We start from the raw sequence: 27,483 nt of genomic DNA, 5'->3' as shown, positions 1-27,483 counted from the left end.
TTGTCCTGCTGCTACATTTGCCTCTAAAAGAAGGTGATAAATGTTATAAATAGGGCAAATTATACATGCACTCAATACAGACTTAATATCCCCATCAAATGCCTCTGTCAAGGAGAAAGGCAAGCAGAGAGCCACCTATGCTCAAGCCGACAGGTGGGCTGGGCACCGTGAGGCTGCTGCTGAGAGGATGTGGGGTACACACAGAGGGCGGCTGTGTAGCTTCTTACATAGAACCCTATAACAGGTGGGATCTTGACAGGGGACAGAGGCAATCAGTCTCTTCATCAATCCCTGTCCTCTAACGCTAGCTCTGACAGCTGGTGTGACACCTACTGATGCCCTTGCCTGATGGGTGGTCCCTTTTCTGCCTCAATCAAAGGTGACACCCATCAACTAACTTCACATACATTGAAGGATCATGCTGTTAAATAAGTGATCGCGATCAATGTATTAAATGACAATAAGGACAAAAAATGGTGACCAGATGTGACTCCAGAGAAAGACTTGGTTGTGGTGCCTTAATTAAAGACAGATATTAAAAGAAGTGTACCAGAAAATCAACATAATGCATCGCCCTTGTGATAACTTTCTCCTGAAGTGGCTTCAAGGAAATTAGTTCCCTGATTTTATCCTGTAATAACAAGTACAGAGACATATATTTGCAGTTCAAGATCAGCTATGCACTCTGAATGACGAGTACGCAGAAGACTTTTAATTATAAAATTACTTTCAGATGACACTGTTTGTTTGAAGTGCTGCATTTCAGGTCATGATTTCATGGCCTTCAGAATTACAATCAAGGTATTGAAAGAGTCGGAACATTTCAGCTTAGTTACAGTACATGGTATGACTGCACAATTGGGAGGACAGTGGATAGAGTTGGGAACAGGTATGAGAGAAAGGGGAATGACCATGTGGTGAAGAAGCCTCAGGCCACTCAGGCACACATGACTTGACCTGTTGCTGGGCCAATTTAGTCTTTCCCACAATAAAGAGACTTTATTGACATTGTTTGTTGACATTTAAAATGCTTGGCGTGGGTTGTGGGCAGCCTGTTGATGATGTCCTTGTGCTTTAAGTACAGAGACTGGTGTCCTTCAAAGAGTTCAGGTCCAGCCTGTCTTTTCCAACATTCCCCATTGTTCTCCATTTATATTCTTTAACTAAGTTCCAGCCCAGTAGGAATAGAGTCCTTCTTTGTGTCTGTTGTTTTGTACTTTTTCTTGTTTTTATAATTATTACTATCATTATCGAAAAGCTCTCTGGACTTTTATCATATAAACTAATTTGCCGTTTTCAGTATCCACCTCATTGACTGTGGATACAGTGCCTATAAGAAGTATCTGCCTCCTTGGATATTTTACCCTTTTATTTATATTATGAATAAGTTGTGGTCAATATAGTTTGGCTTTTTGACAAAAATAAATGAAAAAACAAGAAACTAATATCAAACTGAAAGCAGATTTCTATAAAGTAATGTCAATTTAATACAAACATGTAGAATAAGTGGCTGCATAAATATTCACCCCTTCAAGTCAGCATTTAGTAGATGCACCTTTGGCTGCAATCACAGCACTGAGTCTGTGTGGGTAGGTCTCAACCAGGCTTGCACATCTGAACACTGCAATTTGACTCCATTCTTCTTTGCAAAACTGCTCTAGCTCTGTCAGGTTGCACAGGGATCGGGCCTGAGCAGCCCTTTTCAAGTCAAGCCACAAATTCTCTGTTGGATTGAAATATGGGCTTTGACGTGGCTACTCCAGAATATTCACCTTGTTGCATCTAAACCATCTGTGTAGCTTTTGCTTAGGGATGCATGATATTATCGATTCATGATATAATATATCCGTATCAGCCAATAAAAGCTTAAGAAGTTAATCATTGGTATCGGCCGATACTAAAATTTAGGACGATCTGTGCGGCCGATACTGTGACGTCATAATAAAGCGCATGCGATGACACTGGGCATGTGCCAACAACAAACTCAACATGTCGGCTGTGTGTGTAAAATTTGAGGTGTGGGAACAAGACAGCAAAGTAGCTGTTTGCATTGCTCGTACAGTAATGACTACAGGGACTTTCTTAAGATAAAGAATGACAAAACTTTGTGCCAGGGAAAACTCGTCAACCGCCTCAGCTTAAGTCATTTGACAAAGCTCAAGAATACAGCTGTGACCACCCAAAGGTAGGGAGCTGAACAGGAAAATCACTGAATTTATAGCTCTTGATAGTCAGCCTTTCAGCGTTGTGGGATATACAGGCTTCCACGGGCAAATGATGCATTTAAAGCCCTGCTATGTTACACCTAGCAGGTGCTTATAGCCTTACCTGAACAGCAAAACTTTGTTTCCTGTCACGCAGAGAAGCTCCTCTTTAAAGCTAAACATATTAGCTTCACCAAGGGTATATGGACGTCAAGTGTCTGTCCTGTTAGCATGTTTAGCCTCACTGTCTCAGTGGATAGATGAGGATTTCACTCTTAAAAAAGCCTGTCCTACACTCCCAGGAGTGCTCACTGAGCAGCCACAGTTTTACAGTGGAAAAAATATAATCAAATATCGGTATTGGCCAAAATGAGTTTTAAAATATCAGCATATCAAATATCAGCAAAAATCCAGTATCTTGCATCCCTACTTTTGCTGTATGCTTCCGGTCATTGGCTTGCTGGAAACTAATTGTTCTCCAAAGCCAGTTCTCTTGCAGACTGAACAAGATTGTCCTCCAGGTTGACCTATATTTTGCCACAGTCATTTTACCCTCTACCTTTACAAGCTTGGGTTGGCTGCAGAGAAGCATCCCCACAGCATGATGCTGCCACCACTGTGCTTCACAGTGGGGATGGTGTGTTTAGTGATGTGCATTGTTTGGTGTCTGCCAAACATGTTTTTTTTTCTGGTGGCCAAAAGCACCATTTTGACCATGGAGTCTCCCACATGTGTTTTGGTGAACCCTCATCAAGATTAGATATGCGTTTTCTTCACCAGTGGCTTTCTCTCGTCAGCTCTCTTACAAAACTTTGACTGGTGAAAAACCCAGGCATCAATTGTTGTATGCAGAGGCTCTCCCATCTCAGCTGCAGATGCCTAACTCCTTCAGAGTAGTCATAGGACTGAAAGGGGCTTTGCGACCCACTTTGGAGTCCCAACCTACCAGTTGAGAACCACTGTGCTACAGCATTTATTTTTTCAAATAATCTGAGCACTTGTAAACCTTTTGAATTTCATGCCCTACACACCGGGGAATTCAGAGTGAACTAAATTACAACCTTCAAGAGGATTTTGCAGTCAATTGTCCACAGGAATATGGCAATTTCAGAGGCACCTTAAGGAAATCAAGGAAATTACAACATGCTTCACACAGCCACTGCCAAAGCGTTTGATTTCTGGAAACAATTTTGGCTGTCAAACTAGCCTTAAAATGTTCACAGAAAGTAGCCCCTTGATAGGTTGCACAGGAGGCATAGAGTTTACTGATTTTTCTGTCCGTGACTGGGGTTGAATCTTTAATTTCTGTCCTTTCTTTCCACCCACAGATGGTCTACCTGCTCTGTCTTTCTCCATCAGCTCCCTGACCTTGATTGGCATGTTGGCGGTGATCACTTACACGGTGAGTTGGGACCTGAGACAAGTGCTTGATGTTGTTTCATGTGCTCAGTGGAGCTTTATCTTCACAGTAATTAAAGCATTTCTTCCAATGGGATGGTTTTCAAATCTTGCCAGCCCCATAGCTTAAAGGGATAGGTTGCATTTACTGATGTGGGGTTGTGTAAGGTTCTTATTCAAAGTCAGTGTATTACTTACGGTGATGGCAGTTGGCAGGTCCCCTTATCGAGAACCATTACGAAAGTGAAGTTATGTAGCACTGTAGATAGGGCTGGAGAAAAAACTAACTTGCAGCCTCTTTATCTCACCCAAACAAAATCAATATCAGTTTAAAATTACTCTATGTTATGAATATTTTTACCACCTAACCCTTCCATCAGACAGCCCTTTCCTCTGGCCCTGTTTTTTTCCAGCTAAACTGACATCAAACTCGCCTTTTATATATATTTCAAAGTTATGGCATGCTAGAGTTTTTCAAGGTTGTTCAAACAAAAAGTGTCCTGGTCACCGTATAGATTTCACTGTGTTCCTTTGAGTAATGTTGGCCCTAGACAGCTTTGGCTAGCCGTACTGAAAAAAACATCAATACTCCACATGCAACCCAGAGAAAGCTCCCTGTATTTTTTTCCAGAGGAGGATTATAAAACCACCACAAATAAGCCAAAGAGAAGCTGAAGAGTACTGCTGTATCCCAACATCAGGAAAGTTAGCTTTAAATAAATGAAAGAACTTACTAAACAACCACAGAAGTTTTCTCTGTTGGAACGTCTCCCTCTGCAAAAGTTATTTCTCTGCATCATTGGTTCAGAATATTCTGGAGTGTTCCTTTAATACCTTTGATTATTGAGGCATTGAATGTTGGAGCTTATCTATACTGCTAACAAGTCTTGTGGGTCCTACAGCATGAAGTTATGTTGAGTTAAGGAATGTTATCTAATTTTTAGTGGTGCACAATGAAGCTTCTAAGTAAATCTGAATTGCTAACCAGCAGGTATTGATCAACATAAAGAAGAATCATGGTGGTCATTTGCTTGTGTGGATTGCTAAACATGCATGGTCTAATGGCTGGCAAAATTTTACAAAAGCAAAAATTTAGTGAAGGGAAACAGGGTCGCAACATCCATGGCCAAGCAAATCTGTGTTGTGCGACATCTTAAACCAAAACGCAGCACCTTTGACTGTCTTTGGATCGAAAAACTCAAAGGTCATAAAATCAGGAATGTGAGTCATGCCAGTGAAGCTCTGCAGCTCTTTTCGTGCCATCTGTTTTTGGTGTGTGGCGTTTGCAACCATGCTACCTAATTTCATGGGAGTGTGCTTTCAGCTTTTGATGATATTTAGTTAGGAGAGACCCACAGCCTAGAAATGGCGGCTAATACCGTATCCCAGGTTACATAATAACCATGTTATTGCTTTGATTACCGTTTTGAAGATTGTGCTGTGCACTGCTAGCACTGATAGCATCACAAAGGGAGTGCTGTTTTGCACAAAAGGTGGTGAAGTTGTACATAGGCTGTGTCATGCTATCCTCAAATATAACTGAAGTATTGAGTGATGACATTAAGCACAAGAGGTGGATGTTAAAAGGAACCCTGCATGATCAGACACATTCATCTTGTTGGATAGATATTTGTATCTCTCATATTGAACTAAAAACTCTCTAGATATCCTAGATATCTGCATTTTGAGTATTTTTGAGCTTATCAACTCACCAGGAGGCCGCCATGTTTTGGTCCGCAGTGGTGGTGTGTGACGTCACTTAGCCAGCTTCAAAGCCCTGTAATTCCTCTTAAGTTTTACCTCAATAAACCTCCCTACAAGTGACTTGATTCAGTGTATAGTGGAAGCGTGTTGGTAGCTTTTCAAAATTAAAGCCATATGTACAAATGGTAGGGAGTTTCTCCAGAGGAATGGTAAAGTGAGGTTTTACTTTGAAAAGCACATATCGGAAGTGTTTTCGTACTGTGTTTATCTTTACCTGCAACATGTTGAACCATGTGGAAACAGAAAGTTTCATAAATCGTAGAAGTTTGGGGAACAACTTTATTAAACAGACACATTTTAGCTCCTGGCCTTCGTCTGGTTCATCATCATATTATTCTCTCTATATTTATGCACAAAAATGTTTTAAATGTGTGCATTGATTTGTTACATAGATATTGCATTCTGTTTAAAAATGTTAATGTTTAGCTTGATATATCTGATTTTGCCACTTTATGTTTAAGTTCACAGCATTTCTAGCTCTAATTCTTGACAACTTCATCGTGTTTGAAAAATCTTTGGGTTTTTTTGTGTACGATTTTTAGAGGTCATATATCTTATATAGTAAGTTAAAGTTAATTAGTCGAGGTTGTGCTGAAAAAAGATACCAAACATGAGCATGGTAAGCCTTTCCTGAGTGATTTATATTGTCAAAAGAAAAGTGTCGACAAAACAGCAAAGAATAGCCACTGGACTTAAAGGGTTGAATTAAAACTGCTCAGATTTCTTAACTCTAGACTTGTCGTCTAAACATATTTCTAAATTGCATTTAATCAGGTGTGCAATTATTTGCCCATGAGCATCACTTGAAAAAATGTGTATTCAAAGGGCATCTCTTACTTGGTTTTCAGGTTTTTAAACTTCTCACTTTGAATGTCTTTCTTGAAGGTTAGAAATTTTTCATTCTGAGCAGTCAAGAGAAGAAATACCAGTTCTCTTAAAAATGTATTGATCTATTTTTCCACCAAATGAAAAGAATCAATAGTGGTATCAACAAAGACGTGGATCGTTAAGGATTCTCAAATATGACACGAGTAATAAAAAATAAATGATCCCCATTCCTTTTGAGACATCAGACCTAAAAAAAGTTTTCTGTAAGTTATGAAGACTACATAGAGTGCTCATATTTTTTCAGATTCGACTAGCATGTTTTCATCGGATACAGTTTGTCCAGGCTTATAATGAATGCTTTGTAGCTTTAGCTGCGCTTTTTATAGAAAAATGATGTCCAGTCATCCTGTATGAGCTGTTTATTATGTTGGAATGGGCTTTCAGTATTATTAATGCCTCGTGATTTAAAAGCTTTGTATCAATTGCTCAAATTGCTAAAGCTGCTGTCTTTCACACAAGGCTTTTACATGATGTATATGCATCCTTTACTGGCTTATCAACCACTTATCAGCTACCTATTTAAATATATAGCCTATATAGATCTGCTATAGTGTCCATTAATATGAGCCTGTATTTTTGATTCCCTCAGCATTCTGTTTTTTTTCCCAACATCAGAAAATGGGCTGTGCTGTAACATTTGTTAGTGCTGTCCATTTTTCTTTGCTGTTATCTTGGTAACTAGACTGTAAATATTCCCTGGAGGTAATGGCGATGGCGTCAGGGAGGGAGTAACACAAAATAGCGCCTGCTGGGGAAAAACAAAAAGAAATTCTTGGGTATCAACCCAGGAAGTGAGAGAAGAAGTGACAGGCAACCCCAATCTATCTGGGTTGTGTTGAGCTAAAGAGGCTTATTTGACAAATTACACAACAATTGAATGTGGAGCTGCTAATGAATAATACACAACCTGGTCTAGTAACTTGTAGGAGTAATCTCCCTTAAGGACATATAATTTATCTCTGATGGAATTTCACCAAATGTTCTCCCACTTTGTTTCTCATATTTCTCTAAAGAGCGTATAATCATCTAGTACATGAGATGAAAACATGCTTAGATTTTTAGTGACCCTATGTTGTTTTTGACTTTGTGGATGCCTTGTGGGAAATCTCCCAGCGAGTCTTTGTTTTTGATGCTCCTTGTTTTGATGAAGTCAATCAAAGAAATTGGGCCTTTGGGCAACAGCAGCAGCTGCCACTCCCTCTTTTATTCTCCCAGACACAAACACAGAAGCTGTTTTTTTATCTCACTTTCCATCCTTTCATCTTCTTTATTTGCCTGCTCCTTTCTCCTATCTGCAAGCAGCAGAGCTCTGCATGGTGGCAGCCTACCCACATTCACAAAGAACTGGGCTATTTATCATTCTTTACTACATGTTAATATTTAGACTGATTAACTTAATGGAATCTGAGTGATGGGTTACATAAACAGTGGAAATGTTTTCCATGACCCCTGCTCTAATTTATCACTTCACTTTGTGCAGAACTAGCCACCTACCTTAAATCCAAACAGCTCTGTGATGTAAACAGTATAAACCTCTGCAGCCCAGTGCACTTACAGTGAATACAAAGTAAAGTGTTTTACCTTTCACTGCTTCCCCTGGCCTCTTCACTTCACTCTTGAACCAGAATAAATAAAATAAACACAACCTCTGATACCAAGTAGTGTCTTTTTGTTTGACCAGGTTTGGCAGCAGTCTCCATATTTTTATGGTAAACTAAACCAAATACCTAGAAAGGGTACTGACAAGACTAGTCAGTAAATTTCCAGTTATTATTCATATAGCTTTTTTCTGTTAAGGTGTTCTGATACAGGGTATACCTGAAGTTTAGTTCTTCTATCTTCATTTTTTAAACCGGGGCGTCAAACTCAGTCACAGCGGGGGACAGATTCTGACTTGAGGACCTAACGGGTCAGTATTTAACCATAAAATGTCACACTTGTTTTCACCAGAAATTAATTATGGGGGGAAAAAGCTTAGCACTGATTATAAATGGTTTTGATATTAAAAAAGTCAGCATGATAGGTCTAAAGGCTCAAAATATGAGATGAAAAAGTCAAACTTATAGGTTCAAAAGGTTAAAAAAAATGAAATTTTAAGTCAAAATAATGTATTTTAAAGGCAAACATATGAGATAAAAGGTTGATATCATGGTTTTTGATGGTGAAAATATGAGATAAAAGTTAAAATCATAAGTTTAAAAGGTCAAATATGAGATGAAATTTAAAATTGCAAGTTTTAAAGGTAAAAAAAATGAGATAAAATTGCACATCATGAGTTTTCAAGGTTAAAACAAAAAGATTTAATTCTTAATCATTAGTTTAAAAGGTCAAAATAAGATAAAAAAGTAAAAGTTAGGAGTTGACAATGTCAATTTGTGAGAAAAAGTTAAAATGCCTTTGTTGCCTTTTTTGTATCCCGTTCCTTGATTGTGAAGGGCAATAATCTCTTCTCTTAACTTTTTCAAGCATTCTTTGGACTTTTTAAACATTCAGTCAGATGTGGTTCTTTACAAACCCCTCACAGTTCAGGTATTCACGTGTTCTAGTTTAAGCAAACCTGCCAAACAAATGAAGCCCTTGATTAGTTGAATCAGGTGTGCTAGAAACAACACTGGTTTTGCATATTTGAGCTGTTGTGAGGGATTCTGTTCAGGGGTTGAATAATTTAGACTGGAGAAGTCATTAAAAGTTGCTTTTTCAGTTGAATTCAGGAAACCACTTGAAGCATTTGTTGTGTTGAGCTATTTTAATTCCTTTCGTTTGAGTGGTTTGTTGCAAACAGCTGAAAGTGTAAATTTTCACAGTAAAGCTGATTTGCAATGGGAATTCAAGGATGTTGATTGCAACTGTAGGGAACCTTTTATGCTCTTGTGTCTGCGTACAAATGCTGTTGTCTTTGAAGTGGACTGCCTGGGTTCAAATCTGGTCTATGGGTATCATCCCTACCAATGTTGTTATAGTTAACTAAAACTAATTAAATAACTAAAAATAAAATGTAAAAATCATATTACTTAACTGAAACTCAATAAAAACTAAGATTTACCAAAAAAAGAATACTAAAACTGTTTAGTACACTTACAAAACTAACTAAAATCAAATAAAAATAGAGAAAAAAATATCCTTAGTTTTCATCCTTGACACAACCTTACTGACTGGCACCTGCACCCAAGCCTGATTTGATTGGACAAAACTTTCCACAGTGGTAGTTTTATGTCTGGAGTTGTATTCAAACATTATCTGTAAATAAATAAAATAAAAAGTGAAGAGTAGCCTGTTTAAGTATGTTTAAAAAAAATGTATGATGTTCACTCAGCCCTGACATGTATCTGAAAAAAATGAAAACTAATAAAAACTAAACTAAACTAACAAACCAGCCATCAAAAATAATTAAAACTAAACTAAAGTTGAACACACAAAGTGAAAAAGAAATGAAAATAAAAACTAATGAAAAATCCCAAACTATTATAACCTTGCTCCCTACTCTCTCTACCTATTTTCTCCCTCTATCCACTGTTGTGTCTTAATAAAAGCATGAAAAGGCCCCCCAAAAGAAAAGTACAAAAAACACCCAATGCAGCGTCTTGAATATTATCAGGCTTTGTTTTGCATAGGTCTCGGTTAAAAGGTTGTCACAATGAAAATTCAGCAGTTTAATGTCACATTTCTAACCAGGTGTGCATTGAATTTAAGATTGAAGTCATTTTCACTTTAAATTCAAATGGCCTTTTAATCTGAATATTTTATTTAATAATGCATTTCAGTAATTTTGGTTAATTTCTTTCACATCACCTGGAATGTTTGCACATGCATATTGTTTTCATAATATTTTTCAGTTCTCTGTTAGCATGAATGCAGCAGTAATGACATGAGAGCAATTAGGCGAATGTTGAAGCCCATATATCATGAGAAGTCCTTTTGCTTCATTTAAAAGCTTGTCTGGCATATTGACTTATGACTCTCATGGCTCTGTCTCCTGTGGCTCTGCCTTTCTCAGCTCTTAAATTGCCAGCCATAAGATGCTGATGCCGAGCTAAAGTTCAGAAGATTAATGTGTGTTTATCTAATCACAGACCTTCAGATTGACCTGGGAAGACGAGGTCTCTGATTGAATAAAGGCAGTGTGCTTCATACTTACTATAGGATTCTCCAATTCTTTAGTGTTTGCTTATTTTCTAATGAAATTTTTTGTTGTATACTCTTAATTTATTTCCACCTAAATATTCTGTGAAATTTCTAGGCAATGACTGTGTAAATGACTTTTACTGACATGCCATTTAATATTTGCTATGCATTAATTTTTGGTGTATTTTTGTACTCATTAAGAAAAATAATCAATAAAATATTTTAAAAATATATTTTTAGACAGTTAAATGATGAACTAGCATTGCTCTTAATGGTAATTATTGAAAGGCAGTGAAAAAACGTTTTCAGGGGCAGCAGAGATAAAATACAAATTTAAATGAACCATAAAAACACAGAAACATTAAGAAAACATCAGAGTTCTACTGAGTCCTTCAAATGTATTGAATTTCATTTTTACTATGATTGTAATAAAACCAAAAAGCCTTTCTTTTAAAGATATAAACTTAGATAGCATTTTGACTTAAACTCGACTTTAGGGCTGCAACAACAAATCAATAAAATTGATATAAATTGATAAAATTGGCAATAAGAAGTTGATGTCTTCAAACTCACTGTATGAATGAGTTTTAACATATTACAGTGATTTGAATAATGTAGTCATTATTACCAAAAATATAAGAGAAATGTTCTTTGAAAACCATTTTCCATGACTGGAATGAGACATTGTTGAAATTCACCCTTAGATTGCACGCGGCACGGATTCATGCCACAGGCACATCCCTTTATAAATCACTCAGTAACGTTTGAAACATAAGTCATAGAACTTAATTGTTTTCTGTATCTGAAAGCTCTCCGTTGTGCCTTTTTAATCATGTTCTCCATGTATTTGTAGCTCTTACAGCAGGGGTGTCCAAACTATTTAGTCCCGCAGTCCCTTTTTGATTGGCCCTCAGCAAATTCTTGGTATAAAATTGAATCTGGCCTACATTTGGACATTAACATTGTGCTTGAAATTCGTAGTTTCAGCACAAGGCTGAAATTGTGCTACAATGTCAAATGGGTAAACAAACATTTTGACAAAATTTATTTGGGTTTTTTGTGACCAAATTAGGACAACACAATAAATAGTGAATAAATTTGCAACCAAAAAAATAAAAACATCTTTAAAACTTTCTAATGGATTACAGCAACAAATAGCAGAATCACTAACAATTAAGGGGCAGAGCCAGTGGTAGCTGGGACCTAACAGGGCTGTCTGAAATCTGATTGGCCTCCCCAAAATCCTAAAAATGATTGTCTATTTGCCTTGTCAGCAGTTAACTAGCCATTTAGGCCTACTCAGTAACTTTGCATATCTTAATCTACATTAGATTTGTTTTGAATATCCTCAAGGTGAGGAATATGAAAGTGACCCCACCATCCTTACATATTTCTGTATGTGGCCCTCAGTGGAAAAAGTTTGGACACCCCTGTCTTACAGAATATTTTCTAGTGATACTTTCTGTGGTCTCTGAGGATGGTGTTGTTGTAAATAACAAGAAGTGAAAATTTTATAAGACGTTGATAACTTTTGAACCATAAGAAAGCTGACTTTCTTGTTGTTCATTTGCTACCCTCGATGTCTCAGTAGCCCTAAAGGATGCTGTTCAAGTGAGCCTGAAACTTCTGTAACTTTTTGAGGTCTTTACAGATTGAATTCACATCGTTAGATCAGAAAATAAGCATCTTTTTATCCATTTTTAATCCCTTTTCGATCACTTCGGCTTTTTGCCAAGGACATCGCCCTGTTGTTTACCACAACTCATTGTAGAAGGGGCAGTCAACCAGTAGAGTCTCTACTGTTTTGGGAATGGCAAAAATGAATGTAACTGCAGAAAAAAGTGCATGGGCTTTTTCTTTGTATATCTGTAGATATTTTAAAAACCGTTAGTCACAGATTTTTTATTTTTTTCTCCTTTTTGTCCCCAAGAGAGGGGAGAACAAGTCTGTGCAAAGAAAAGATTTAGTCACTAATGTTTTCTGTCTGTTGTAAATAAAAATCTCTAAGTTTCAAATTCCAATTTGTTTTTTTCTTTTGTCTTTAGAGTCCTATAACTTTTTAAAAATTCAAGAGACATTACTGTATTAGGTATATTCATAAATCCCAGGTTGTCCTGAAAAAAATATGTATAGAGCTTGACTGTGCACCACAAGGTTGGTGTTTTACAAGATTTTTAAGGCAAAAAGTCCAGATGAGACATGATGGTGAAAAAAATAGCTGTGAGCTCTAAGGGGTAAAATGGATCTTAGTGGTAAAATCTCAGATAAAACACATTTTTTGTGGTCAGGTATGAGATTAGATAGGATAAGAACATTTTGTTGGGCTCTTTGGGTCTAATGTTTCACAATTAACAGTAATAAAGTGCTTGTTCTGTCAGTTTTTCCTTTAACATTTACAGTGTATCAGTGAGAAATATTTCATATTGAAACATGCAGCAATTTGGGATTTTCCAGAAAATAAAAACTGTACTTATATTTGTCTTTCACTTGAGTTGACACTTGTTTGGGGCCCAACAAGGCCACATAAAATCAGCATGCTTTTATGCAATGCCTGCAAAGGATGGCAAATTTTGTCAGAGAACTTCTGGGAAAATGTAGGCCTTCCAATGAATCCAGACATCACAGCTACTTAAGCAAAGACAAGTTGATGTGATGAGTCATATCTCGCCACTGGTCTCCTCCATAAACAGTGGGTCACGAGGAGAGCCTCACTCCGTCCTTTGCCACAACCTTCTGTGTAAGAGACTCAATATGTTTATAAAAAAAGAATCAGCTGCCAAAGGGAGGCCCACTGATGTATTGTAAGTAGAAACATTCAGACACACACCAAAGTGATGCTGTTTTAAACAGAGGTGCGTAAATACACTAAACTTTTTGACATGTCAGATCTATTTAACAGTGAGCTATTTGTCATATTCTCATCTCTGTTAGTAATCTTGTTCAGCGGCTTTTACTTCTACTGACGAAAATGATAAATGGCTACAGATCATATCAGGTGATGTAAATTAATGCAATTAAACTTGATATGAAGCTAAAACTAAAATAGTGAGTTGTCTTATTTAAATGCTCTGCAGACATCTCCACTCAGTGTCAGTGAAAAAAACCTCTTCTTTGATTGAATCCTGTACAAACGGAGGGGAGTGTTGCTTTCAACATTTTCAGCTTAACTGCATCTTTTCATTTGGCAGATGGCATCATTGAAATTTAAGGACTCATATTCTTCTGTGATACTTTCCTCTAACACAGCAAGATGGCATCATTCTTGAACAAGGACCACAAGGATTTGGATCACGTAGCTTGTAGAAAACACATCAGATCGAGTAACTGCAACTTTGATGTGTCAGATAAATGTTTTATCAGATTATTGGGAAAATAAGAATCTGGTCAGATGTAATAGCAGAAAATATTGAAATCCAAAGTACTCTGGTTGAAGTGTTAATTACGAAGAGAGCCCATAAAAGTTGATTTGGTCGTATCTCAACTCAAATTCAAGTACATTAAAGATTAAAAAACACAGGTGCATCCTTGGCTTGAGTGTTTTTAGATACCAAACAACAACATGGGCTGAAGTGATTGCTCTAATAGTTGGAGGAAATCATGGCAGTGCTTTTTGCTCTCTGCTGTGGTCTGCGGGCTTGTTGTCTTATATAGAAAATTCCTCATCAATGGGAATGTGGATTAAATGAACCATTCTGAATCTTGAATTTAGATGAACTGGGCAATATATAGAGTTTTTAAAATACACTATATTGCCAAAAGTATTTGCTCACCTGCCTTGGCTCGCATATGAACTTAAGTGGCATTCCATTCTTAATCCTTAGGATTTAATATGTTGTCGGTCCACCCTTTGCAGCTATAACAGCTTCAACTCTTCTGGAAAGGCTTTCCACAAGGTTTAGGTGCAAGTCAAGTTCATCCACACCAAACTCTCTCATCCATGCCTTTATGGACCTTGCTTTGTGCACTGGTGCACAGTCATGTTGGAACAGGAAGGGGCCCAACTGTTCCCACAACATTGGGAGCATGGAATTGTCCAAAATCTCTTGGTATGCTGAAGCATTCAGAGTTCCTTTCACTGGAACTAAGGGGCCAATCCCAGCTACTGAAAACAACCCCACACCATAATCCCCCCTCCACCAAACTTTACACTTGGCACAATGCAGTCAGACAAGTACCGTTCTCCTTGCCACCCCCAAACCCAGACTCGTCCATCAGATTGCCAGATGGAGAAGCGCAATCCGTCACTCCAGAGAACGCGTCTCCACTGCTCTAGAGTCCAGTGGCGGCGTGCTTCACACCGATTGCATCCGATGCTTTGCATTGCACTTGGTGATGTATGGCTTGGATGCAGCTGCTCAGCCATGGAAACCCATTCCATGAAGCTCTCTACGCACTGTTCTTGAGCTAATCTGAAGGCCACATGAAGTTTGGAGGTCTGTAGCGATTGACTCTGCAGAAAGTTGGCCACCTCTGCGCACTATGTGCCTCAGCATTCGCTGACCCTGCTCTGTCATTTTACGTGGCCTACCACTTCGTGGCTGAGTTGCTGTCATTCCCAGTTGCTTCCACTTTGTTCTAATACCACTGACAGTTGACTGTGGAATATTTAGGAGCGAGGAAATTTCACGACTGGACTTGTTGCACAGGTGGCATCCATCACAGTACCACGCTGGAATTCACTGAGCTCCTGAGAGCGACCCATTCTTTCACAAATGTTTGTAGAAACAGTCTGCATGCCTAGGTGCTTGATTTTATACACCTGTGGCCATGGAAGTAATTGGAACATGTGATTTCAGTTATTTGGATGGGTGAGGGAATACTTTTGACAATATAGTGTATTTCTCATCTGGCCTGGGAACACCTTGGAGTTCCTCTGGAAGAGCTGGTAAATGTTGCTGGGGAGAGGGATGTCTGGGCTGACTTACTTAACCTGCTGCCACAGCAACCCTACCCCAGTTAAGAATTAAAAATTGATTAATAGATAGAAGATTAAGTTTCAAAATCCTGAAAAATTAAGCGGTAGTCTCTGCTCTGGGATGCTGTAGCTTGTCCGTTGAGTGTGGTGAAACTATGCCCACCTGCAGGAAAGACCTCTCACATTTGTCAAAAACTAATGTGACCCGACAGTGGTGGGTTCATCTGGCTGCTCTCTTGAACCTGCCAGAGTCTAAATGTTTGAGCCACTAGGGTTGTGTTAAGAAAAAATCAATATGGTAGTGTGTCTTCATGCATTTCACAAAAAGCCAACAGGCAGCAGTAGAAGCCAAACTACTTGAAAAATCCGAAACTCTGTCCATTGTCAGCAAAAAAGAAAGTTAACAATAACGGGGGGGGCATTCAGAAACGAGGTAAATTTTAAGCAGTATCACAGAAGCACACCCAAACTCTATGCACATGACAAGATGCTTTTAAGTCAAAATGTCCCTCAACTTTTCAACAGGTTCAGAAAATCACAAAAGCAGCTTTATACTTTATTTGTAAAGGCTTGTGCAAGGATAATAGGTTTGATGATGGAGGCAGATACTGAATGAGTGTGAGTCACACAATTTAATCCCACTGCAGTGCCTAAACTTTACCCATAAGTACAAAGACATTCTCACAAATATGAGTGAATTCAGTTAACTCAAGTTGAACCAGAATATTGTTGTATCCAAAAATCAAAAGTAGAAGAGACCACAGAAGGGACGACTTTAAGTTAAAAAATAAAGACTATTGTTTGTGCATTCATGAATTACTTACTTAATTGGTTTAAGTTTAAAACTAAGACTTTGCTGTCCTCAACAACAAGGAGTAGCTGTAGTAGTAGATTCAGTATAGGACATGGTCATTATGTAAATTCAATGAGTATTGTGATATATATGACTCGAGTCCTTTTCTTAACCCAACCTTGTCATTAGATGCTTAAAAAGGCCAAGTTGCATGGAAAAGAGTGTTTTTTTTTCCCTAATATCTGCATGATGGCATGGTGCTTTAGACCTTTCCCTGTAATGTGGAGCTGTAACAAAGCATCACATCATTTGGCTGCTTGGAGACTGACACATATTTTTACATGTTTACATTCTCACATGTTTACGCAGCACTGCCAACTAACAACCAACAACAGCAGATGAACTGTGATTTTTAAGACCAACGTGTGACACATCCTCTGCGTTATCTTGTTTGATATGAGTATGGAGAAGTTCTTTAAAGAGAGCTTACTTTAATCAGGGATTGTGGAGCAGGTGCGTTATCACATCCAGGCATGCTTAATGCGTTTCCTTGAGGGCAAGTTTCAACAAAGTCCAGTTGTTTTCCAGCTCTGTCACTTTTTCTCTCAGTTAAAAAGAAAAAACAGACTCATGAGCTGGGTGTAGTTCCCGTCTTTTAGCTTGTGTGTTTGAGAATGAAGTCTCTCCTGTTAGAAGAGTATAGGGGAAGTGACATAATCAGGGACAGGGATTAGGGCAAACTGAAGTGAAACGTGATTTTGCATTTTGTTGAAAATGTGTATATATTTATGTATTTTTATGGCACCAGTTTTGAATCAGTACACCCAAGAAGCCTTCTGAGAGGTATCAAGGACAATTGGAGGAACGGTGTGGCATGCAAATCCAGACAGACAGACAGACATGCTGCCAGTTATAGTTGTAGTATATCATAACCTCTGTATTGCAGTGCATATCATGTTGTGATATGATTCCATGGCCCTCTGTATGGTATTGTGGCCTCTGTATTAATTTAAGAATTGTATCTTGGCCTCTGTATTATGATAGGTACCGTGGGGTTGTGGGAAATGAGCCACCAGTCAGATTCAGACTCCCAGCCTTAGGACACTGACCTCTTCAGGCGGAGGTGTCTGTAAATCCTGGCATCCAGAAAAGATGTCCTTGTAGACTAAAAGCATAGGTAGCTAGCAAAACTTGTGATTAAGGACAAGAACTAAAGATAATAAATTGCTCAGTGCTTTAGTGTTGTTGCGCTAACAACTCCAGACACCAAACTCCAGGGTTTCCTCAAGACCACTTGGACCCAACCAGCTCAACTTAAAACTAAAAGAAAAGAAAGATTTCCCATCAGCCTTAATCCATAATTCAAACATAAGCATTTTTCCAACATATAGTGTGTTTAGAGATAAGATAGTGATTTTGCTTTACACAGACTTTAGTCATTCTTTAACAGTAGCTCAGAGATGCTAATGCCAGCTGCATTATCAGTCAGAGATGTACAAAGTGACTGTTAAATGAAACACCTGTCATACTGCATATTAATGCTGTGACAAGTTTAAAGCATGTATGTGATAATATTCATCAAGCAGACACCGGAGATTTACCTTGAACGTGGGATGTTCTGGTTTCATTACAGCTCAGTCGGTAGAGCATTCCCCCTTTCTAAGAGGCTACAGTCCTTGTTTCTCTGGTTGTAGGTTTAACTCTTGGTCCTGATGCTCCGTGCATGTTATCACCCATTAGTTGTCCCCAGTTTTTCTAACTTTTTATCTTTTTCATTCATGTGAAAGCTAAAAATTATGATAATAAAGCATGATGTCATCAGCATAACGGCATATTTTATAATAAAAAACAAACATAAAATCTCAGCTGTAACAAAATTCAAACCAAGAGATGCTTGTAGGAATAAAAAAAAAAAACACTTAATAATCTTTGCTCCCAGTGTTGGCCACTAGACCACAGAAATCCACCCTTAAGGGACACACAAGCAGATGTTGATATAATCTTTGTACTCATTAGAATGACATCCAGCTGTCTGTAAATGTTCTGCATAAATTATGACCTAAAGGAAAGAAAGAGTCCCTTTGTCCCTGCAGTGATTTGCCTTATCAAAGCAGAAATAGCATGGTATAAATGGCATAACAATGTTGGCTGCATTCCATTTAGTTAAACAAATTATCTGTTTGACGAAGACAGCAGAAGTTCTCAGGCTGTGCCAGGCAAAACATCTTCTTGTCTGTTCTGCTTAAACACCAAGGACATGTTTCAGGAAGAACTTTTAAAAGAGTCAGGCACATTTAAAAAAGGGTCAGGCACAATATTCTGAAAACGTGTATTAAAGCTAGAAATCGGGGCCACTGACCTTTTTCTGACATTCATTGGTTGAACTATGATGTGTTCTTGTGAAGCAGTTTTGTTAAAGGAGTCTTTTTATTCTTGCAATACTGGATAAAAAATAAGATCCTTTTGTATGTTGAATTTTTCCATCAGATATACATTTTAAAGCTAAAATATCAAGCATTTATGCACTGAAATATTAAAATTCATTAGGAAATGACTCATCCTGTGTTATATTTATTGTTTGGTTAAGTCTAGGGATGAGAATCGAGATTCGGTTCCCATTGAGAACGTTCCCGTTATACCAGCACTTGTCGATCATTCTTTACCGCGGCCACACAGATGTGCTGAAAATAAATCCTAAGAAAACCTATTTCTTCAATCTAAAATTAGAGCCACTGTTTATGAGACCATGTCCTCAGTTTGTGCAATGTACTTATCGCTTAACACTCTGCATGCCGACCTATATCCCCCTGTGACATACGAAGACCCCTCCTGCAGCCTTTCAGTGAGACCGAAGCACTTTCACTAATCTGTGATGTCAAAGTCACAGAGCCTACTGGCTTTTTTTTAATAGATTAAATAACCTCCTTGATAGTCCATGTGTGCAAAATGGAAAGGGTCTATGCATCTGTCTGTGTGCGTGTGCTGAAACGCAGGCTCATCCTCATCATTCCAGTCGGTCCAAATGACTGACAGCCTTCAAAGTCTCCGTCACCCTTAGAAAAAATCTGTCAATGACGGAGAATCCTTGGTTAACGCAACCTCAGCTTCATACACAGGCAGTGATGCTGCGGGTGGAAAAAGGCACATATTCTTGAGGAATTTATTCTAAATGTGCGCTCATTATACACCACCGTCTACATGACAGTTATTAAAGCAATACCATGGCTATTTTTTAATACCCCAGGATACAGTATTACCGTGTTACCACCCATTCCCAGTGGGCAGTCACAAAAATAGGCTAAAGTGGTCAAAGTGTGGCTTCATTTCTCAAAAAATCACACAAACAGCGCAGTGTGCAGTGTCTGTCAAACAATAATTTCATGCAGGACATGCATCTTCTTGCACAAGAACTGTTAGTTTGTACAAGATTTTATTAGAAACTAGTTTTATATTTATTTTAAGGTTTTAACTTGTGTTCTTATTCTAGTTCAGAGATTAGAGATCCAGGGAGCAGTTTGTTTAAAAGGAGACATTTTCAACAAAAAAGAGCTTTATTTTGTATATTTTAGCATCTTCTCCTCTCAAACACTTGGTGTTTAATATTTATCTTGTTAAGTTTTCAGAGAGAGACTCAATAAAATTTGAATTGATAAGAAGTTAAGAATTGATAATGACATCAATATCATTAAAATCATCAATTCCCATCCCTAATTAAGTTCTTATATTATCGTAAATCCTTCACTTATCAAAGCCAGATCAAACGCCGTCGACTGCTGTATAAAGAAATGCTAACTGCTACTGCAAGGAGCTGTCTGCTGCTTTATCCCATTCATGTTTTGTGCTTCTGACTTGTGATAGACCGTGATTGTTCTATGCCATCTACTATGCCTTTGTTGCCCAATCTCTCCCTGCAACATTCAACTCCATCTCATTGTACAATGCTCAGCTCTGCCCGCCTGCGCTGCTTTTAAAGGACTCTTTTCAACAAAAATTGCACCCATTGTTTTTGTTTTGTGGATGAATTTTGCCAGATGAAGGGGAAAAGCTGGTAAAAGTGGTCTTCCTGGTATATTGGAAATGGTCCCAGAATGCTTAGCTGTTAAACGGAGTCCTCATTTTGAAACAAGAAGTAACAAGCAAAGGTGATGAAGCAAAGGAGTGTGTTTCAGCGTGTCATCCTTTGTAATTGTTTTGATTGAGATTCCCCCTTGCAGTAGACTTTACAGTGCATTCAGAAAGTATCCAGCACCCCTACTCTTCCAATCCTATCCACTTTATTTATATAGCATACTCTTGTCTTATTATATTGAAGCCTGATGCTGCAGCACTTTAATTTCATTCTTTTCCTCAATAATCTACACTCAGTGCCCCATCATGACATAGTAAAAACAGAAATTATATATATATTTTTTGCTTACTTATTAGAAAGAAAAAACTGACATAAGTATTCAGACCATTTGCAACAACACTTGAAATATCCTTTAGGTTCCTCCTATGTCTCTTGGTAGTTGCTGAGATGATTCTAAACCTTGATTGGAGTCCACATGTGGTCAATTAAATTGATTGGATGTGATTTTGAAAGGTACACACATCTCTATAGAAGTCCTCACAGCTGAAATTCCATATCAAAGAAAAAAATCAAGCCATGAGGTCAAAGGAACTGCCTGTAGAGCTCAGCGACAGGAATGTTGCAAGGCACTGATCTGGGGAAGGCTACAAAAAAAACAGCTACTCCCAAGTTCCCAAGAGCACAATGGCCTCCATAATTGTCAAATGGAAGAAGTTTGGGACAGGGGCCTTAGTAAGGGAGATAACCAAGAACCCAATGGTCACTCTGACTGAGCTCCAGAGATCCTGTGTGGAGATTGAACAAAGATCCAGAAGGACAACCATCGCTGAAGTGCTCCACCAATGTGGGCTTTATGGCAGGATGGCAGGAAAGAAGCCTCTTCTCAAAACACATGAAATCCCATTTGGGGTTTGCAAAAAAGGCCCTGAAGGACTCTCAGACTGTGAGAAACAAGATTCTGTGGTCTGATGAAACCAAGGTTGTAATGTTTGGCCTCAGTTCTAAACATTATGTCTGGAGGAAACCAGGCATCAAATACCATCCAAACAGTGAAGCATGGTGGTGGCAGCATCATGCTGTGGGGATGTTGTTCAGCAGCAAGGACTGAGAGATGGGTCAGGGTTGAGGGAAAGCTGAATGGAGCAAAGTACAGTATCCTCGATGAAAACCTGTTTCACAGTGCTCAGGACCTCAGACTCACCTGGAGGGTCACCGTCTAACAGTGACCCTAAGCACACATCCAAGACAACACAGGAGCAGCTTAGGGAAAACTCTGTGAATGTGCATGGCCCAGCCAGAGCCTTGACTTGAACCCTAGTATCTCTGCAGAGACATGAAAATGGCTGTCCATCAACAGTCCCCATCCACCCCGAATGAGCTTGAGAGGATTTGCAAAGAAGAATGGCAGAAAATCCCCCAATCCAAGTGTGCAAAGCTTGTAATTGCTGCCAAAGGAGCTTCAACTAAGTACTGGATATAGGGTCTGAATACTCATGTCAGTGTGATATTTTACTTTTTGCTTCTCTAGCTTTGTTGTGCAAGGCTTTGGTGTTATGCCCTTTCTTTGCACTGATATTTTATGAATCACCAAAGCCATGGATTATAGGCTAAGCAGTTTTTACAAACTGAGAAAAGTCCAGGTTATCATTTTAAACTCTTTCAGTGATTCTGTAAAATAAAGAAAAAGTAAATTGATGTCAGTGCTTATTTGTGAAAATAAAAAACTAAACAGCGTACCATATGGTACAGATAAGGGTATATAAAGCCTGTGTGTACAGGAGTGTCTTAAAAACCCCGAACCATGTCTGTGAAACTATATCCAACCTTATAATTTGTCCAAACTAAATATTTTAAAGTATTTGAATAAAATTTAAATATTAAATGCAAGTGTATTCACACATAATGGCCCCTTGACCGCCCCACTTTGTCAGCCCTGACCTCAATTATCATAAAAGTCACAGCCTTTAAAATTAAGGATGTGACTCATCTACTCCTGCATGTAGCAAGAGATCAAATATCCAGCTGAGCTAGACTTCTTTTAATCCTAAATTATCTCTTTTATTCAAATGACACTTTCTCATACAAGTCATCTGGACATTCTTTTCTTTCCAAAATGTATTTTTTTTCCTGCAGTAGTAAGATTAACATAGTTCTGTCTTTATTGTCCTAATAAATGCTTAAACAAATATCTTGTGACTAAAAAAAACATGTTAAAGAAATGTTAAACAAGCATGACACTTTTTATGTATGCAGTAGAGGAAAATGGAACAAAACCTGAAAGCCAGTATATGTTTCTGAGTGAAAAACAACAGGATCAAAGCATTGTACTATAGTACCAAGCTTCTTATAGACTCATGGAGTGAATGGATCAACAGGCTCTCTCAATGTTGTTTATTTCTGCTTCACGTTAAAGGAATGGACTTTGACAATCTTGGCTGACTCCTGTTGAGAGTGGTGTGCTAACTCTAGCTACAGGAAGCTTTTAACAAGCAAGCAGTCATATATCACGCTGCGTCCACTCTAAGCTGCATGAAATAGATGTAATTTTACATTATCTCCTGTCTTGTTCAAACCTGGCTGCATCAACTTTGAAGTAAATATAACTTTGTGTAATCAAATCAAATCATCTTTATATATATAGCACTTTACACACAACAGCGTTTATCAAAAGTGTTTTACAGAAGACAGCATTAAAAGAATGAAAAGAAACAGAAGAAAATGAGTCAAATTTAAAAGCAATATAGTAATATTAATTATTATGTCAACAACAGTTATGATCACAGTACTGAACAATTTTAGCAGAAAAACCAGGGAGTGATTCAGTTAAAAGCCAATGAGTAAAAATGAGTTTTCAGATGGCACTTGAAAAACTCGATATTTGCAGAGAATTGGATGTAGGGCAGGACAGAGTTTCAAAGTTTTGGGGCACAGATAGAAAAGGCCCTGTCCCCATAACTTAGTAGTCTAAAGTTGTCAGTGTTGGATGCTTTGATTGCAATTTTGATATCACTTATTGAGAAAATATCTAGTCTCTGTCATTCAATAAAAAACTGATAGAAAACTGATTTTAAGAGGCGTCAGGCTGTAGACCTCTATGGTCTACTCCTGCAGATCTCTACGATGGGGCAACCTCAACCTTGGAGTGGGAAGTGATGTCGTAACCCTTATTGGAGTTTTCTTTAAATCGTGGTGTGTTATTTTTAATTTTACCTCCTTACCTTGTAAATCTAAATTTATGCCCCTCTGTAAATTTAAGATTTTTATTCATAAAATTTTGCTGTTGGGAAAAATAGCCACTTATTGTAACCTCTGACAGCAAGCATGAAAAAATATGTAATTAAGGACGTCATTCTGGTTCCAGCTTGGGTAATGTACATCACTCCCTGCCCCAGGTCAACGTCGCCCAATCGTAGAGGTCTGCAGCCGACTGCCCCACCATCTGCAGACAGATTCTCTTGTTTGTGTGGTGTAAGATAAGTCCTCAAAGGGTGAGGTGTAGGCGTGAACCCCACTAACCATGCGTCTAAATTTTAGTTTAGGTGTGAACCTCAAACTGACTAAGGTTAGGTTTGGGTGTGAAGTCCCAGCTGAAGATTTTAGACAGTTTTTACTGAAGTTGCCACATGCAAAAAGAGACAGCAGCAGTGGTCTTCTCATATTCACACGTTGTCAAATCCTGAAGTTTCGGAAGCTGTTTTGAGTCTCATAAAAACACAAAGTCATATTCATGTGTCTTACAAACACAGAACAGGTGAGGTGACACTGTCCAAAATGAACAAATACATTATACTGACCACATTTAGGTAATGAAATGTTGCTGCTGTATTTGTTCGTTTAAGGAATTATATTTGCTAGTAAATCTTTGGAGATAAAAACAAGACAAAAAAAGAAACAAATTATCCAATCATGGTAGCCAAGGGCTGCTTTTTTTGTTGATTGGAAATCAAATCAAGTATAAATATAATTTAATTTTTACTAGAAATGTTTTTAAATTTGGTATTCTGGTACCCTTACAACCCAAGTGGAGTTCTTTTGTGGCAAGAAATCCATTTAATCCATAAAAAGAAAGTTAAGCACTCATGAAACAGTGTGCTTCTTTACTTATTTCCATACATTTAGTATGCATTTAACACACACAGAGAAAAATGCTTAATGGAATAGGAAATGAGACTATTTTGATATCCATTTAAGTACAGATGTAATTAACCAATTTCAGTAAATAATGTTGACTGATTTGATTTTAACAGTAAATCAAAGATTTGCCTTAAACAACACCCAACTGGCGGAGGCAGCATTTAGTAATCATCTCTCTATCTGTCTGTTGATCAATATGATTGTTAAATTGCACAATCTGTACACATACTTGAAATATGGATTAAAGAGAAATATTCCAGGCAACGAGGCATAAAAGAGAACTATTTATACTGAATTTCCAAGCAGAGAAAGCGTTAATAACCTTTTTGACCCATGCTCATTCTCTATTCTCAGCACAGACACACATAGACGGACTAAAAGTCTGTCCTACATCAGTTTGTTGGAGCCTGTCTTGTTTAATACACCAGCCAGCCAAATTGTCCTATTAATCAAAAGGAATTAGGAAAGCCAGCAGAATTGGCTGCACGACCAAACTTGCAGAATTAATGGGAATGTGTACAGTTAAGTTTTATGCCTTTGAATGCATTACATTAGTTATTCCATATTAGAGGAGCTACCTAAAGCCAAGGTATATCTGAAGAAGTTTTAATGAGCTGTTGCACTGGATTGACCTCTCCATCAAGAGGTATAGAGAAAGTAGAGGGGAGTTCTCCCTCCTCCCTTCTGACTCCAGTGTTTGCTTTATGGTAAAATGAACTATCATCTCCACCGTACAAAGGTGAAGTCAAAACACCCCTGCAATGTGAACTGACTGATGGTAGCATCAATTAAAGCCAACAGTAGCAATCTGGCAGGAATGACGCCATGTCTCTTGGTCTAACAAAAACTGAGACTCTAAAATCCCTTCATTGGCTTCCTGTGAAATTTACGATTGATTTTAAGATTTTATGGGTTGTTTTAAACATTTTAAATTGACAAGCACCAGCATATCTTGTTGACCTCCTGCACTACCATGCCCCAACCATGGCTGGCTGTCAACTCTGATTAACTCTTCCCTTTACACACATTATTTTATACTTCCCATTGACCAGACAGTCTTCTATCATTATATTTTATTGATTTATCTTTGCTTTCAATTGTTCTTAAACTCATTGTTATGTTCCTATTGTATTGGAAAACGTATTGGCTTTTATTTGTACAGCACTTAGTCAACGTCTGCTGTTTTCAAATGTGCTTAATCAATTAAACTTGGCTTGATTTGACAAACTCAGATTCAACTTATCAATGAACAGTTAAATATCTTTCAGGTCAGACTAAAGTGACTATGGATAGTCTTCAATAAGTTTCTCTCACTTATTTTGTCAACTCTGCTAAGCCTGTAGAAAACAGGGCAGGAGCTGCATTTGTCATCCTCTCTTTTTTGCATTAAAATACACAACTTTTCAATTTATATCAGTGGTTTCAAAGTCAGTATTATAGTACAGCAACTTTTAATGTGCAGTATCTACCCCATTTCCACAAATTGCCGTGGTCCCCTTCTTTCAGTATTATGTAACTTTGGCAGCAGGACACAAATCTGTCAGTAGAACTGTGTATAGCTGTAGAGCACCGGTTACCACACCGGCCTTGAGCTAAAAAGAAGCCAGTTAATCTGTCTCTACACTCTTTGATACAATGGTTAAGGCTAAGAGACAGGAGAAGATGGTAGCAGAAGCTACGAAGAGAAACAAAAAGCAGCAATCTAGTGTACATCCCTGCAGGCTGCAGATGTTACCAGAATTACTGGGACATCATGTTTGGAGATATCATTACTCATGTTATCTTCGTCTCATGTTTAGCAGCTATAGTAGTGTTATAGGCTTGTTAGTTGCACCAAAAAGTTAGCTCTTTTCATGTCAGCCTGCCAAAAGTTAGGTTTTTAAAAACAAACTAAACTTATAAAGTAAGAAAATTTGTTTTTGGTAGATTATTTCTTTGTTGTAAAACAATGCTTCTTGGCTATCTATCTAATACTGTTGGAAAGCTTATTTATTTCCCTTTTAAATGGTGCCATGTTTTTGCTTTTATTTGTGGGATAAGCAGCAGAGCTGAGTATGTGGGTTGCGCCCATGAAAAATTTGCCAAATAATCTCTGCCAATGCCAAACAGCTTATCTGGCCATTGACTGTTGTTTGGGTGGATTGGGGGATTGAAGTCTAAACAAACGAGATATATTGGCAACTTAACAATTTATTTAACTACACCGGCTGACCTGTGATAATGCTGGATGAAGAATTGGATACCATCCCACTGCAGTGGGTGACCAGGCTGGTGACCAGCATGAGGAGGAGGAGGTGCCAGGCTGTTGTGGCCATGTATGGTTCTTCCACACTCTACTGAGGCTCCTGTTTGTTAAATGAATAAGTTGTTAAATTGCTAATATGCCTTGATTCTTCAGACTTCAATCCACCAAACAAGAGTCAATGACTGAATAAGCTGTTTGGCATTGGCAGAGAAGATTTAGCAAGTTTTTCAAGAGCGCAACCCACATACTCAGCTCTGCTGCTCATCCCACAAATGCATGTTCCTTACAAATGTGGCACCATTTAAAAGGGAAATAAGCAGGCTTTCCAACAGGATAGGATCTATAACCAAGAAGCATTGTTACAACAACTGTTGTCTATGAGGATAAGCATAACAGCATCATTTCTGTCTGATGACAGTGCTGTTACACTCAGAGACCTTTGGTTGGCACCAAAGTGCACCAAACTGAAGTCCTACATACTGTATTGTTGCTTTAAAAAAGTAATTTGACCTAAGTGTATCTGTAAAATTAACATTCTGACATAACTACGTTTATGAGCATAAATATAATTAACGTGAAAAAAATCTGGGTTTAAAAAAATGTGATTGATTTCTAATGTGATTTTCCCGTTTGACATTTCTCCCATCTGTTAACATGGAGGAGAAAGGCTTTATGAATTACACTGCCAGTCAGCAGGGGGAGCTCTTAGTCTTTTGGCATCCATTTGAAGTGACTGTTGTTCCTTCCATCTTAATATACAGTCCATGGGCTTCACCATCACATGTGAAAAAAGCAACAAAGAGGAGGCTTGTGTCAGAGCCCCATGTCCACCTCGCTCTCCCTCTTCCCACTCTGCAGTCTCTGGGTGATTTCACCCAGTAACTCTGCTCTTAACCAGCACACACATAAAGTCACCCACACTCCCTCCTCCTAGCTATTTCTGGTTCTCAT

At 38.2% G+C, this 27,483-nt stretch overlaps 1 protein-coding gene across 2 annotated transcripts in view; it reads left to right on the top strand.

Annotated features, from left to right (window-relative positions):
- Nucleotides 1-27,483, top strand: part of lmbrd1 (LMBR1 domain containing 1) — a 130,753-nt gene that overhangs the window by 51,470 nt on the left and 51,800 nt on the right. For both annotated transcript variants that reach the window (XM_041789783.1, XM_041789782.1), the window contains one exon: nucleotides 3,533-3,606. In XM_041789783.1, the coding sequence (XP_041645717.1) occupies nucleotides 3,533-3,606 (74 nt within the window). The remainder of the gene's footprint in view (nucleotides 1-3,532; nucleotides 3,607-27,483) is intronic.

The sequence above is a fragment of the Cheilinus undulatus genome, linkage group 6 (genome assembly GCF_018320785.1).
Source record: "Cheilinus undulatus linkage group 6, ASM1832078v1, whole genome shotgun sequence".
In the NCBI taxonomy this organism is placed as follows: domain Eukaryota; kingdom Metazoa; phylum Chordata; class Actinopteri; order Labriformes; family Labridae; genus Cheilinus; species Cheilinus undulatus.
This window is presented reverse-complemented; position numbering and strand designations above follow the sequence as displayed.